Source organism: Neofelis nebulosa, chromosome 6 (genome assembly GCF_028018385.1).
Source record: "Neofelis nebulosa isolate mNeoNeb1 chromosome 6, mNeoNeb1.pri, whole genome shotgun sequence".
NCBI lineage: Eukaryota > Metazoa > Chordata > Mammalia > Carnivora > Felidae > Neofelis > Neofelis nebulosa.
In genome coordinates, this window is record NC_080787.1 from 67,380,809 (window position 1) to 67,396,970 (window position 16,162).

At 39.7% G+C, this 16,162-nt stretch overlaps 1 protein-coding gene across 4 annotated transcripts in view; it reads left to right on the forward strand.

Moving 5' to 3' along the window:
- The first annotated feature begins 12,914 nt into the window (after positions 1-12,914).
- Positions 12,915-16,162, forward strand: part of SMAP1 (small ArfGAP 1) — a 215,969-nt gene continuing 212,721 nt past the window's right edge. Inside the window, exon 1 of one of the 4 annotated variants that reach the window (XM_058734395.1) lies at positions 12,915-13,279. In XM_058734395.1, the coding sequence (XP_058590378.1) occupies positions 13,162-13,279 (118 nt within the window). In that variant the 5' untranslated portion in view covers positions 12,915-13,161. The remainder of the gene's footprint in view (positions 13,280-16,162) is intronic. The other 3 variants (XM_058734391.1, XM_058734392.1, XM_058734394.1) reach the window with 3 other exon arrangements.

A 16,162-nucleotide genomic window follows, 5' to 3' on the forward strand; every position in this document is an offset into this window, starting at 1 on the left:
GCTGTGGGTCTTTCATATATGGCTTTTATGATCTTGAGGTATGTTCCTTCTAGCCCTATCTTTCTTTTTATCAAGAAAGGATGTTGTATATTGTCAAATGTTTTTTCTGCATCTAATGAAGGGATCATGTGGTTCTTATCCTTTCTTTTGTTAATGTGATGTATCATGTTGATTGATTTGCAAATATTGAACCAGCCGTGCAGCCCAGGAATAAATCTGACTTGATCATGGTGAATTATTCTTTTAGTGTATTGTTGGATTAAATTTGCTAGTATCTTCTTGAGAATTTTACATCCATGTTCTTCAGGAAAATTGGTCTGTAATTCTCTTTTATACTGGCGTCTTTGTCTGGTTTCAGAATCAGTGTAATTCTGGCTTCATAGAATGAATTTGGAAGTTTTCCTTCCATTTCTATTTTTTGGAAAATCTTCAATAGAATAGGTATTAACTCTTCCTTAAATGTTTGGCAGAATTCCTTTGGGAAGCCATCTGGCCCTGGAGATTTTTGATTACTTATTCAATTTCTTAACTGATTATGGGCCTGTTCAAGTTTTCTGTTTCTTCCTGTTTCAGTTTTGGTATTTTATATGTTTCTAGGGATTTATCCATTTCTTCCAGATTGCCCACTTTGCTGGCATATAATTGCTGATAATATTCTCTTATTATTATTTGTATTTCTCTGCTGTTGGTTGTGATCTCTTTCATTCCTGATTTTATTTATTTAGGTCCTTTCTTTTTTCCTTTTGCTAAATCTGGTTAGGGGGTTATCAATTTCATTAATTCTTTCAAAGAACCAGCTACTGGTTTCATTGATCTGTTCTACTGTTTTTTTGGTTTTGATAGCGTTGATTTCTGCTCTAATCTTTATTATTTCCTGTCTTCTGCTGGTTTGGGCTTTATTTGCTGTTCTTTTTTCCAGCTCCTTTATTTTATTTATTTATTTTTTAATTTTTTTAAATGTTTATTTATTTTAAGAGAGATAAAGAGAGACTGAGTGCAAGCAAGGGAGGAGCAGAGAGAGGGGGAGACACAGAATCCAAAGCAGGCTCCAGGCTTCGAGCTGTCAGCACAGAGCCCGATGCAGGGCTCGAACTCATGAACCCGTAAGATCATGACCTGAGCTGAAGTCGGATGCTCAACCGACCGAGCCACCCAGGCGCCCCTTTCCAGCTCCTTTAGATGTAAAGTTAGGATGTGTATTTGAGACATTTCTTCCTTTGTTAGGAAGGCCTGCATTGCTGTATTCTTCTCTCTTATGACCACTGTTGCTGTATCCCAAAGGTTTTAGATTGTCATATTTTCATTTTTATTGGTTTCCATGTACTTTTTAATTTCCTCTTTAATTTCTTACTTAACTCATACATTCTTTAGTAAAGATGTTCTTTAATCTCCAAGTATTTGTGGTTTTTCCAAGTTTTTTCTTGTGGTTGATTTCAAGTTTCATTGCATTGTGGTCTGAAAATATGTATGGCATGATATCGATCTCTTTGTACTTGTTGAGGCCTGATACATGACCCAGTATGTGATCTATTCTGAAGAATGTTCCATGTGCACTGGAGAAGAATGTGTATTCTGTCGCTTTAGTATGAAATGTTCTGAGTATATCTGTTTGGCCCATCTGGTCCAGTGTGTCATTCAAAGCCATTGTTTCCTTGTTGATTTTCTGCTTAGATGACCTGTCCATTGTTGTAAGTGAGGTGTTAAAGTCCCCTACTATTATTGTATTGTTATCAGGGTCTTTCTTTGTGTTTGTGATTAATTGAGTTTTATATTTGGATTCTCTCAAGCTGGGGGCATAAATATTTACAATTCTTAGATCTTTGGTGGATAGACCGATTACTTATGATATAATACCCTTCTTCATCTCTTGTTACAGTCTTTGTTTTAAAATCTATATTGTCCGATATAAATATGGCTACTCCAGGCTTCTCTTGATGTCCATTAGAATGATAGATGGTTCTCCATCCCTTTACTTTCAATCTGGAAGTGAGTTTGAGTCTAAAATGAGTCTCTTTTAGGCACATAGAGATGGGTCTTGTTTTTATTTTTGTTTTTGTTTTTAATCCATTCTGATACCCTATATCTTTTTATTGGAGCATTTAGTCCATGATTGAAAGATATTTAGAGTGATTATTGAAAGATATGAATTTAGTTCCATTGTGCTGCCTGTAGAGTTGGTGTTTCTGGTGATGTTCTCTGATCCTTTCTAGTCTTTGTTGTTTTTGGTCTTTTTTGTTTTGTATTGTTTTCAATCTACTCAAAGAGTTCCCCTTAAAATTTCTTGCAAGTCTAGTTTAGTGGCCACTAACTCTGTTAGTTTTTGTTTATCTGGGAAACTCTTTATTTCCCTTTCTATTCTGAATGACAGCCTTGCTGGATAAAGAATTCTTGGCTACATATTTTTTCGATTCAGCACATTGAATATATCTTGCTGCTTCTTTCTGGCCTGCCAAATTTCCTCAGACAGATCTGCTACAAACCTGATCTATCTTCCCTTGTAGGATAAGGATGTTTTTCCATTGCTGCTTTCATGATTTCTTTCCTTGTCTGTCTATTTTGTGAATTTAACTATGATATGACTTGGTGATGGTTGGTTTTTGTTGAATCTAATGGGAGTTCTCTGTGCTTCTTGGATTTTGATGTCTGTGTCCTTCCTCAGATTAGGAAAGTTTTCAGCTATAATTTGCTCACATAAACCTTCCACCCCTTTTTTCTCTCTTCATCTTCTGGGACTCCTTTATATGAATGTTATTCCTCTTTAATAAGTTGCTGAGTTCTCTAAGTCTTGTATCATGATCTTTTGCCTTTGTTTCCCTCCTTTTTTTCTGCTGCATTATTTTCCATAATTTTATCTTCTCTCTCACTGATTTGCTGCTCTGCTTCCTCCATCCTTGCCATTACAGAGACTGCATCTCATTTATAGCATTTCTAATTTTGGCCTGACTAGATTTTAGTTCTTTTATGTCTGCAGAAAGGAATTCTCTGGTGTCTTCTATATTTTTTTTCAACCCCAGCAGTCATACTTATCATTGTGGTTTTAATTTTTTTTTTAACATTTATTCCTTTTTTGAGAGACAGAGAGAGACAGTGTGAGTGGAGGAAGGACAGAGAGAGGGAGATACAGAATCCAAAGAAGGCTCCAGACTCCTAGCTGTCAGCATAGAGCCTGGTGTAGGGCTTGAACTCATGAACCGTGAGATCATGACCTGAGCCAAAGTTGGATGCTTAACTAACTGAGTCACTCAGGCGCCCCTGTAACCGTGGTTTTAAATTCTAGTTCAAACATCTTACTTCTATCTATGTCAATTAAATCTCTGGCCATCATTTTGAAGATGCAGATTTCTAAATGAAGCCAGGATCTCCCAATGGAAATGGCCAGTGAGGCACTGGAGATATAGACTTGAAGCTGATGTGAGAGATCTGAAGTCCATTGGGTGTCTCCTCCTGGGGGCCTGACACGGCTGCTGAATCCCAGGGTCTTGGCAGTCTGGGTTCAGTGAACCTGCATGGGGAGGAAAATAGGCAGATAACCTGAGAGGCAAAGGACGAAAGGAAAGTGTTGCTTCAGAACCTCTAAGCCAAGGAGTTAGTGGAACTCCCAGTACAAAGTGTCAAGGCAGAGATGTGGAATCTCTGGGGAGCTGATTGAATGGAAAATGAGGCTCCAGGAGAGATGGGAGTTTTGAAGAGTGTGACAGAAATTAGAACTTGGAAAAGATTCCCTGATCCAAGGGGAAAGCAGCTGTCAAGGCAGTCAAGGCTGTCAAGGCCTGTAGAGTGGCAGGCACAAGGATGGACCCTCCACAGTTCCTTGCAGTAGATGTGATAGTGAAGTTGTGAGATGCATAGCCCCTGACACAAACACATGTGCTTTAGGAGAGAAAAGCAAGGGGCTGAGGACTCAACACTGCCAAAGAAGGAAAGGACCAAAGTGGAGTTTTCTTAAGGCTTAACAAGGAAAGTTTGGATGTAGTTATACAGAAGTGCCAAGAGTGATGTTTCCAGAAAGAAGGGGAAGTCCTCAGCAGAGAATGAGGAATAATGGGAACAAATGAAACCAAATTATGCTCAACTTTCCAGTGGACCTATATTATATAATGTTACCCAATTCCTTTTCTCCATATTCTTTCTATTGAGGTATAATTTATTTACAATAAAATGCAGAGATTTTAGGGATATAGTTCAATGAGTTTTGACAACTGTATATATCTGTGTAAAATCATCACCCCGGTTAAGATACCAAACATTTATATCACCCTAGAAAGTTCCCCTGTGCACCTTTTCAGTAAATCTCCACCCTACTCCCTTCCCAGACAATTATGGTTCTGCTTTCTATGATCATATATTGGTTTTGTGTCTCCTCTAGAACTTCATATAAATAGAATCATACAGTCTGTATTTTTTTGTATCAGGCTTCTTTTACTCCACATAATATTTTTAGATTTATCCATTTTGTTTTGTAGATAGTAGTTTCTTTTAATTGCTGGGTAGTTTTCCACTATGTAAATACACAATTATTTGTCTATCCATTTTCTTGTTTATGGACAGTTGGGTTGATTTCAGGTTTTGGATATCATGAATTAAGCTGTTATGAACATTCTTAGGTGAGTTTTTTTGTGACTGTATTTTTTTTTTCATTTTTCCTGGAGTGGAACTGCTGGGTCATAGGAGAAGTGTATGTTTAACTTCACAGAACAAATAGTTTTGTAAAATGATTATAACATTCCATATTCCCACCAGCAATAAAGTAATATTAAGTGTCAGTTGCTCTTTAATATTTGGTATTGGTATTGTTGGTCTTTTTAATTTTAGTCATTCTAATGGGTGTGAAGTGGTATCTCATTGATTTTTTTTACATTCCCCAATAACAAATGATAATGAACACCTTTTTTTTATCTCATTGGTTATTTATGTGTCTTCTTTTTGCCATTTTATTTTATTTTATTATTTAAAAAAATAAATGTTTTACTTTGGAGTGATTTTAGGTTTATAGAGAAGTTGCAGAGGGTCTTTTGCCATTTTAAATGAGTTGTCTTTTTATCATTGATTTGTAGGAGTTCCTTATATATTCTCTAGGTCTTTTGTATTTATCATGTATTACAAATATTTTCTCCAAATCTATAGTTTGCTTTTTATTTTCTTCTTAAAATATATTTTCTAAATTTTATATTTTCCCCAGGTTTTTGAGATATAATTGACATGTAACATTGTGTAAGTTTAAAGTTTACAATGCTTTTTCATATGGATAGTGTATCTTGTGTCCTACGAAATCTCTGTCTACCCTAAGGTAGTAAAGGATAAATAATATTTTTAAATGATTTATAATAAATCTATGCTTATTTCCTTTCCCTCTTTTTCCTAAAATGATGCTACTTTTGGTTTAAAATTACTAAGATAATACACACTGTTTTGGTAAGAAGGTCAAGAATGAGAACAGCAGAAAATTCCACATAAAAAGTGTCTCATCCCAGCAAAGTTACAAAACCTCAAAGGCCTAGAAGAAAAGGACTAAGTTCCTTTAAAGGGTAGCAAAGTTCTTTGAGAACATACCCCTTCCACTTCTATCAAATGGCACACGACTCATTATCAATAATTTTGGTGCTCTACATAAATCAGTTTTAGTTTGACTTTTTATATCTAACAAACAAAAGAGGAATGCGTTAGAAGACTTCCTGGTGGTTAAAGTATCTAAAGGGAAACTAAAGAGGCAGCTTCAGAAAGACAGCAGCTGAAGTAGCTGTGAGGATCAAGGGAGCAGGATCCAATAGATGAACAGATCTCAGTAGGGATGAACCATCTCCAACTGTTCTTGTCTTTGTGCCACTCAGTTCAAGCTCAACTTTCTAGGGGAAAGTATCTGAATGGCCTAATTTGGGCACATGCCCAGGGGACCTTGGCTAAAAGTCCCTCCTTCAAAACTGGATTCAATAGAGGAAGGAGATAGTTACCCAGAGAAAAAATGGGGCACTGCTACTAAAGAAGGCGGATGGATTCCAGGAGGACAAAAACAATACATGCCCACAACACCCTTAAAAAGGCAGAACATATATCTTTCAATTTGTGTTTGTGTCCTCTGCTTTATGCAGGATGAAACTGCCTTTATTCACTCATCTTTGAGTCTTCCCTCAAATAACTGGGCTTGGTTGAGTTAAAATATATTACTGCCAATGCCAAATTTGTGAAAGCCCATCCCAGGTTAGTTTTGTTGTGGTATTGTTTTAAATCTTGAAGTGCAATGTGTACTTCTGATGACTTAGAATTTTTCTTTCTAAATTGAGATGCAGAAACTCTGTGGACTCTAATATTAAGTGGGGGAAAAGGGATAACACTGAATAAAATATAACTTGGTCAAGATTGGAAGTGAGTTAGGATTGAAAGTGATACAAACAATTTTTATGCATCAGATTCCCTTTTTAAAAAATCACTTAAAAAGTTATGTTTCTTAATTTTGCTCTTAGACATTATATGTTTTTACAGACAAGTTCCTACATTCACTCTTTTTGCTCATTCATGCATTCCGCAAACATTAATTAAGGTCTTGCCGTGTGCATTAGCAGCAGAGGCTCTGGAGATCGGTGATGAGATTGTGAAAGAACCTAATTTATGAAGATACATGATAAACTATGATAGGGTTGAGAGATGGGATTGGCTGTTTTGTTCACTAATTTTTATCTTTAGTACCTAGTGCAGTGCCTGAAAAATAGAAGGAACTTAAAAGTATGCTGCTGAATGGAAGACTAAATGAATGGAGGGAATAGTCAACTGGTGGTATTGGAAGTACAGAAGATAATAGGATGGTACAAGTTCAGGAAGATTTTCTTAGAGTTGTTTAACTCTGCTTCAACAAAATTCTGCTTCAACAAAACTCTTAGAAGAATGAAGGCTTGAGTTGCCAAAGCCCAAACTTGAGGACTGGCTATCCCTCTATGTTTCCATCAGGCTCTGCATTTAGTTACAGATGGAAGTTGGTTATCTTATCTCCAACAAAGACTGCAAGAGTGGGATGTGTCCTTCTGGCTCTTTGTAATCAGGCTTTTTGCGACTGGGGATGCTGGTTGCCCATATGACATTACAATTTTTTCAGTTTCTCTGTACTGGGGGTAAAAATATGAGCAGAATTTGAATTTGAAAATTACTTCTTCCTACACTGAGTGGTGTGATGTTGTATGTTCTTCTACAATAGACACTCGCTCAACACTGTATATTTGAAATAACTCCCTTCTGGAGGAAGGTAGAGAAGAAGTGTGTGGAAGTTATGTATCTTTGACCACACTCTCCCTACACTGAGGAGAGTCCACTGGTACCTAAGCATTGATCACAAGTACTCCACACACCAGTTGGGCAGGGTTTTTAGGAACCACAAACCCATTAACATTCCCTGATCTAACTTTTGAAAACAAATGAAAATAAAATCTAGGTCTTTCCTGGGTTTCCTCTCTTTGCATGTTGTAAGTTGTATTTGTTTATAACTCTCCATGTTTGTGTATTCTCTTGCTTTAACGTACTTGGTCTCTCTTTAACTCTTACCATTGTTGGATCTAACTTGTCCTACTCAGTTTTCCATCCCAGGGGGGTAGCATGGCTTATGAAAAGAGTAGGGCCTTAATGCCAAAAAGCAAAAAGACCTAGCCTCAAATGCCAGTTATGCTCTTTCATATCTAGGAAACTTTCAACAAAGTATTCAACATCTTTGAGCCCCAGTTTCTGTGCTGTTCAGTTATATTTCCGTTTCCTCTTTCTGGGTGCATGGTAGGATTATACTTCTGGTTCCCTTAATATTAGCACATGTCATGTACTTGTCAGTGGATTGAGAATAGAAGTAGACACGTGTTATTCCTGGGGAGAAGGCTGTAAGAAACTAATCTTATTGCCTTTTTGCTGAAACATGACAGAGACTCTATCAGTCTGATCCTTGAGTGAGGGCAACATGGAGCAGAACACCAACCCAATGGATACATAGCATGACCAAGAAATAAACCTCTATTGATTGAGGTCATTAAAATTTGGGTGTTGTTTGTTATTCAACATGAATTATCCCATCTGGCTGATGTCTCCTAATATGAATAATGATTATAAGATTTACCTCAAAGAGAATTACCAACCCACATTAGAGGATTAAAATGCAGTGGCTTGGGGTGCCTGGGTGGCTCAGTCGTTTATGTGTCCAACTTTGGCTCAGGTCGTGATACAGCTTAGAGCCTGGAGCCTGCTTCGGATTCTGTGTCTCCCTCTCTCTGCCCCTCCTCCGCTTGTGCTTTGTCTCTCTCCCTCTCAAAAATAAACATTAAAAAAAATTAAAATAGAAAAAGCAGTAGCTCTTATTACTATTACCCCCCCCCTTCTGCCAGCCGTCTGTATCTACCATTCTTATCAGACATTCCACTTACACACTTATACATGACTCACTCTTGTCCATTTCGCTCCACCCATAATTCTCTTTCACTCTACCCATAATTGTCCTTCACTGCCCTCTGCCCACCCCCCCTAACCTCCCACCCCCGCTTACCAACTCCTTCTCTTAGTCTTCTGTGGAATACCAGCTCCAATTTGGTCAAACTCTCTAAACCTGTTTCTTGTCTTTTTTTCTCCAAATGGGACAGATTTTTTTTATTTAATTTTTTAAATTTTTTAATGTATTGTGAGAGAGAGAGAGAGAGAAATCGTGAGCAGGGGAGGGGCAGAGAGGGGGGTAAGAGAGAGAATTCCAAGCAGGCTCTGAACTGTCAGCGCACAGCCGACATGGCACTTGAACCCATGAACTGTGAGATCATGACCTGAGCCAAAACCAAGAGTCAGACGCTTAAAAGACTGAGCCATCCAGGCACCCCTGGAAACAGAATTTTAGAGTTAAAAGGGAGTTCACTTCTCTAAGAATCTGTAGAAACAGACATTCAACCTCACTCTTAAGCCATCAAACATCCATAAACACCTTACCATCTGGAGTTCATTGATAGAAGTTACTTCTTCCCGAAGAGCTAGGTACTCTAGGTCACTAGGTACTCTGCCCCCCTCTTTTTTTTTTTAGCTCTTAGCATTCATTTCCTAAGGGCACCAAATTATCTTTGGCCTCAAAGGAACCTGTAGTCATTTAGCTGTTCTGACTTCACCTCTCCCACACAGTTTGGACATTTACCTTACGCTCTACAGTTAACTGTAGCCACGCTTTCTATCCCTGTACCTATATTTTCTTCTCTCTGGCCTTTCTAACCATCCTCATCCCTCCCTCAACATTTTACTGAAACACCAGATAGTTGCAGTCCCTGGGAAGTATCACCAGCTGATTTCTCTTCTCTTGCTCCTGGGCTAAAGGAAAACAATGAACTGTACAGACCCATGACTGTGTGTTATCTAAAACTGAAATAATTAATTTTTCTGGACATTTGGCTTTAGTGCTCATGCTTACTTCTCAGAAACCTCTCCTACTATGGCCTCTGGTTCTCTTCCTGGCCACACTTTACCTCTCTTTTCAAAGGTTCACCTTTCTCTGTCCACTCATCGTTTAGCTGGAAATCCCCAGAGTTTTGTCCTCAGGACTCTTTGTTTTTGTCTACATGTCTACATGTCTCTAGAGGAGTCTCATTTTTACCCTATGGCTTCTATGACCATTTAAATGTAGATGATTCTCAAATGACTTTCACTAGCACTAACTTCTCTCTAGAGCTTTAGAAGTAGATATACAATGTCGTATTAGACATATGGAGGTGGATATCGCATGGACATGTCCTTAAGTAAACACCTTTCCCCCTCTAACCACAAAAGTGTACTATCCCTTCTGTCTTGGTCTGAGTTAATGGCATCACCATTTACCTGTCTCCCAACTTAGAAACCTTGGTGTTATTCTCACCTCCTTTCTCTCAACCCCCACATACAGTCAGCTGCCAAATCTTGCTGCTTCTAATTTTAAAACATCATTTGACTTTGTCTCTTCTAAACTCTATGCTACTGGCTTAAAATAGGCCTTTGGCATGTCTTCTTTGGACCTACTGCAACAGCCCTGTCTGTAATTTGTTTCCCTGATCCCTGACAGTATTTCTCCCCTCCCATATCCTCCAGCCTGCCATTATAGTCATAGAAAACAAAGCTAACCAAGTCTTTTCTCTGTGTAAAAGCTTCTTCTGGCTCCATATGCCCACAGGGTAAAGTTCAAACTAGATAGATTGGCTGTACATTTCTTAACCTCCTGACTCCATTCCACCTCTCCTCCTTGTTTCCTTTCCTGTCTTCATGTTCTCTGTGCACATCCTATTCTCACTGCTTCCAGAACAAAACCATGCTTTCGGAAGTCTATGTTTAAACGCATATATGTATTACATTTATGTAATATATGTGTACATATACACATACATATATGTAAGTATATTTAAATACACATAATATATTTATATGTAAATGTATGTAATATTTACGTGTAAATACATGTGATGTATGTTACAATTAGAAAATATATGTAATATATATATATATATATATATATATATATCTCAAGATATTTCTTTTCCTCCTCTTCATCTGTATTCACTTGAAAAATTCCTACATGTGTTAACATCTAGTTTAAGCATCATGTACTCTGTGAAGTCCTCCCCAGTTCTTCCAGGCTATTGGTGTCCTCTTCCTTTTGTTCCCAGAGCATTTTATATTTGCTGCAGACTTTACTGTGCGGCTTTTAATTTTTCTATTTATGTGTTTGCATCTTACATTAGACTGTAAGCTTCTGATTGTCAGAGAACTTTACAGAAGTTGTTCAGTAAATATTGATGAATTAATGCAACATTGTTTTTCTCCCAAGGTGTTTTGGTATCAGTGTCTTCTTTTTCATTCTTTCTATTACATATTTAATAAATAGTCAACTCAAACTTAGATTTTTAATAGCCTCCAGGATGACCATCTAGACAAGCACTGTTCAGTGATGTAGCCACTAGCTACATGTGGTGATTGAGCACTTGAAATGTAGTTAGTTCAAGTTGAAGCAAACTGTAAGTGTAGGATACACATTGGATTTTGAAAACAGTAGGAAAACAAGAATGTGAAGTATCTCAGTAATAATTTTTAATTTTATTTTGACAATTACTCATATGTTGAAATGATAGTATTTTGGATATATGGATTAAATATACCATTAAAGTAAAATTTTCGTGTTTCTTTTTTTTTTTCTATTTTTAAATGTGGCTACTAGGAAACTTAAAAGTATATATATGTGGTGTGCATTATATTTCCATTAGACATTGCTGTGCCCCTTTAATCATGTGAATCATTTCTTGGTGATAAGCCTGTGTCTGTTTTTTTTGTTTTTGTTTTTGTTTTTGTTTTTTCCTTAATCCTTGCAGTGGTAAGCAGAATTTCCAGGGAGGAGAAAAATGGTGTCTGTTAACTGGTATTGTTGGACTAACCTTCCCCAAACATCCCTTTTTTTCATGCTACCATCCTACTTGAAGAATCTGCAGGTTTTCTGTTGTCAGAGGCATCAAGGCCATATTGCTTTGTCTGGTTCCCCAAACAATTAATTCTGTTGCACCTCACTCACCCAGACTTCTCTCTCACTCATCTTAAGTAGTACCCTTGACCTTTATTTAGTCTGTGTTCCAAGATCCTTGAAGTCTGTGCTTTTGTGCATGCTTCTCTTGCTCAGTATTTTCTTCCTTGGCCCCCATTTAAATCAAGCCAGACTTTAAGATATGACTTAAAAGTTCTACCTCCCACATAATGTTTTTTCTGCTTATTGGAACTGACTCTGATATCCTACTAGTTATTATTTGTCAGAGACACACAGTTTAAGTTCTAATTTGTTCAGTTACTCAGCATCTTCACTGATATCACCATTCAATTGAATTACACAAGAATTTTTGAGATCTTGTGCCAAGAACAGGGATAAGTGAGTATGAGAGTCACCTTTATGCAGGGCCTATGGTAGGAATTGGCCCTGTGGAAAACTAGGACACAGGCCCCATCTCATTGCCTTTCTTAGCATCTGTTCCTCCATAGGCAAGGGCCACGTTTATTCTGATTGCAAAAGCTTCATATTAGAAATTGGTCATATGCCATGATATGCCAAAATAGTCAAATAGCCTCACACAGGGTTCAAATCCCATGAGTCCTGATTGGGGAGCTCCGGGTTCTAATTAAGTGTCTTCTTTCCCTAGTTTTTCACACATTAAAGAACACTGTTTATACAGCTTCTTGTTAAAGTAACATCGCCCAGTGTTTGCCTCCTTGTGAAAGGCCTTTACTTTCCTTATGAAAGGCCTTGTTTTCACGTGTTTTAGACTCTGGAGCCAGACTGCTTTGGATTTGAATCTCAACTCCTCCACTGGGTAGCTCTGTAACCCGGGCAAGTTATTTAACTCTTCCATACCTCATTTTCCACATCTGTATAATGAGAATAACGTTATCACAGGGTTGTGATAAGGGTTAATGAGTTCATAGTTCTTGGCACAGAGTAACCACTCAATGTCAGCCCTTAACATATGTCACTACCAAACTATTTCTCTGGGACTGTTTTCACTATTTTATTCCAACTAGTGTCTCCAATTTCTAGGATAGTGCCTGTTTCAAAACTGCAGGTGAATAAACATGGAATGAATAAATGAATGCGGTTAATCACTTTTATTTATGCATTTCCAATGTTGCTCCAGCAAGCGCAAAGGCAAGAAAGCAAGTCAAAGTCACCTCCTTGTAAAGGTCTTCCTTCACCGGGTTTCACCCGAGGGCACTCTGGTACAGTGTGATCTCCAAGGTGGGGAAGCCCACAGCGGGCAGCACTAAATACCTTCCCGTAATCACCTTTGGCGAAGGGCCCAGCGCAGAGATCCCCTCACGGCCGGTTTCCCGGGGAAGTTCGGCGCATGCGCAGCTCGCCCGGCGCCTGGGTTCCTTCCTGCGGCGCCACCCGGAAGCTTCAGCCCCGTCTTCCCCCCTCCCCCTCCCCCTCCTTGTGCCTCGCCGGCTCTGGCTGTGCGTGCGGGGCCGGCCCGGCGAGGAGGCGGGACACGTCGGCGCTGCCACCCGCCGCCGCCGCTCCTCCTTCTGTTCCAGCTGCCGCTGCCGCCGCCGCTTCCTCGGCTGAGTCCGCCCGCGGTCCCGGCGGCGCCAGGTGTGTTCACCCCGCCCAGCTGCCAGAGCCCGCCGCCGCCGTAGCTGCCCCGGGCTCCTCGCCCCGCTTCCGAGATGGCGACGCGCTCCTGCCGGGAGAAGGCTCAGAAGCTGAATGAGCAGCACCAGCTCATCTTGTCCAAGCTGCTGAGGGAGGAGGACAACAAGTACTGCGCCGACTGCGAGGCCAAAGGTAGCGCGGACGTCGCCGCCCCTACTCGGGGCCTCCTGCGGCCGGTGACCTTCCCGTCGCCACGGCGCCCGGGGCCCGAGCGGACGCCGCGGCTGCGCCCGGCCGGCCCCGGCCCTGAAGGGAGGGCGGGCGCAGGCTGGAGTCGCCCCTCACCTCCACCAGAGGCGGTGGCGAGGTCAGGCCCGTGGGCGCCGGCACTGGCCCCAGCCCCTTCTCCTCTCCGGCCCCGGGGCAGAGCCGTGCCCGCGTCGCGATGCTCAGACCCCCCTAGAGGGCCGGGGCCAGAGCCGGGCCGGGAGCGCGGAACGGGGCGACGGCCTGGCCAGGGCTTAGGGTTAAAGGGTTGCCCTCCACCCGCCTCAGCTCGCAGGTACATCCGTGGGTGGGGCCACCCTTAGTCTCGGTCTCCGCCTCGACCCTTCCCCCGTGACCACGTCGTGCCTCCCGGGGCTCCGAGGCTCGGTATGTCAGGTGGAGCCCTACCTGCCTGTCCACCTGACAGCTTTGTACCGGGCTTTTGCTTCTTCGCGAGAAAGAGTATGGTGGTCCTTTTTTGCTGGTTTGGAGTTTTACTGAGTAAAACCATTGGGGAGGGGTCTTTGGTAGTAGTAGTAGTAGTGATAACTGTTTTTTTAAATCTAGCTTTAACCAGAATGAAGAGGAATTTCATTACATGAGTCCCGTGGACGGTGTGCTTATTATGTTCCTGAAGCTTTTAATAATTATATTGTGTCTGACCAGTTGCTTTGGGAGAACATGTGGACATTGGTTTGTGTGACCCATAGACGTTGAAGGTGCATTTTTTAAAGATCCAGAGGTGAAAAAAACCCCTAATTTTAGTTTGTTCCGTTGGAGGGCTTCTGCCTCAGCTTTGAAATAGATACACTATTTTTAGCCTATATGTTTGGGTTTGGAGATCTGATTTATATTTAATGTCTTCTAAGTAATCTCATGAGAATAAGGTTTCAGATTTTTAAAAAGAAAACTGTCATGTGTTTAGGAAAAGATCTTGCTTATTTGTAAATTGGTTTATTTGGTGAGAAATAGGTAGTTCTCCAAAGCAGAAGTCAGACTTTGAGAATGTCATTTAAGATTTCTGTTATTTGACTTAGACTTTTCCTGAAGCTTTACTGTTCTTACTCAATATTGTGTAAATGAGGCGCGTTTCATTGGGCTGATAATGTTTGATTAGACTAAGCCACAAGGCATCAGGAAGTCACTTCACTACCATACTACCATAACAGGTACTGGATCACTGGAAGGTCATGTGGGAATACTGTAACTGACCATGTGTTGAAGTACTTTTCATATGGTACCTTGACTCACCCAAGCTTATATTTATTCTGTGTAACTTTTCAGGTGATGAATTAAAAATGCCTGATTATTGTAGTAAAACTTGTTTACCTCATATTGATTATGTGTGTGGATTTTTGGGGAATACTCTTTTGTATTGAGGCTTAATTACTCATCACTGCACCAGTAAAACGCTGAAAAATGGGGCCTTTAAAAGGCCAGAAAAAGAAATGAGCTGCATTTTGGGTAATAAGTTACATGCTTAAAAAGAGATGCTGGTATATTTTAAATATTCATTAAGTATTAAATAGTAACAGTTTTAGTAAGTACTTTCATTAAGTATAGAAATAATTGAAAAATAATGTTTGTTTAAATTTTTGTCCCCAAAAAAGTACTTTATAAAATCAGATATTCACTAATGCTTCCCAAAATAATTTATAGGTTTTTAAAAAGCCATTATTTGCCACATGGTAACATTTTCATATCCATCTTTTGAAGTAAGGAGAGGAGAATCATGTACTTTTAAAATTAGGACAAAAATTTTATTTTAATCTGAGGAAAAGGGAGCATTAGTTTTGCTTGCTATTTGTATTGCCTCTGAGGTCCATAGATATATATTGCATGAATGTTTTTATTTTGGTTTTGTTTTGTCTTCTGTTTCTGGGTTTGTTTTTGAGAAATGGAGAAGGTTGGAGAGAAGAGAATAGTATCAAGAGTTTGAGGATGCAATGTGAAGGGCATGAATTCCAGTCATGATTTAGAAAGACCATTACTCTTTCCATGTTGTTACTAAATCTTGAATGATACTAAATTGATCTTCTAAAAATTTATTTTATTTTATTTTAAATATTTATTTATGAGAGAGACAGACAGAGTGTGAGCAGGGAAGGGGCAGAGAGAGAGGGAGACACAGAATCCGAAGCAGGCTCCAGGCTCTGAGCTGTCAGCACAGAGCCCGAAGGGGAGCTTGAACTCATGAGCCAAAGTCAGACGCTTAACCGACTGAGCCACCCAGGTGCCCCAACTTCTAAAAATTTTTTTAATGTTTATTCATTTTTGAGGGAGAGAGAGAGAGACAGAGCAAGACAGAGCGTGAGCAGTGGAGGGGCAGAGAGAGAGAGGGAGACACACAACTGAAAGTGGGCTGCAGGCTGTCAGCACAGAGCCTGACACGGGGCTTGAACTCACGAACTGTGAGATCATGACCTGAGCGGAAGTTGGAGACTTATCCAACTGAGCCACCCAGGCACCTCTTAAATTGATCTTCTGAATTATTTCACTGTTTTATCTTGATCTTCCAGGAAAAAACATCACAGTTAAGTTTAATTAGTTTAATTAGATTTGATCTCATAGTTGTATTACTTGAAAAATTTGACATGATTGGGCCACTGATATAATTAAATATATTTTGTACAAGTTTTGAGTCTTTGGTATGGTTGAACCCCATTATAGAGCTCTTTAGTAGAGTTCTTGGCTTGTTAAATGATTTTGGATTCATTATTATACATGCCAGACAACATAGTAAATGCAGATAGTGAAATTCTGATTAAGTATATTTTTAAAAGATATGCTAAGGGTCTTATTCTACAC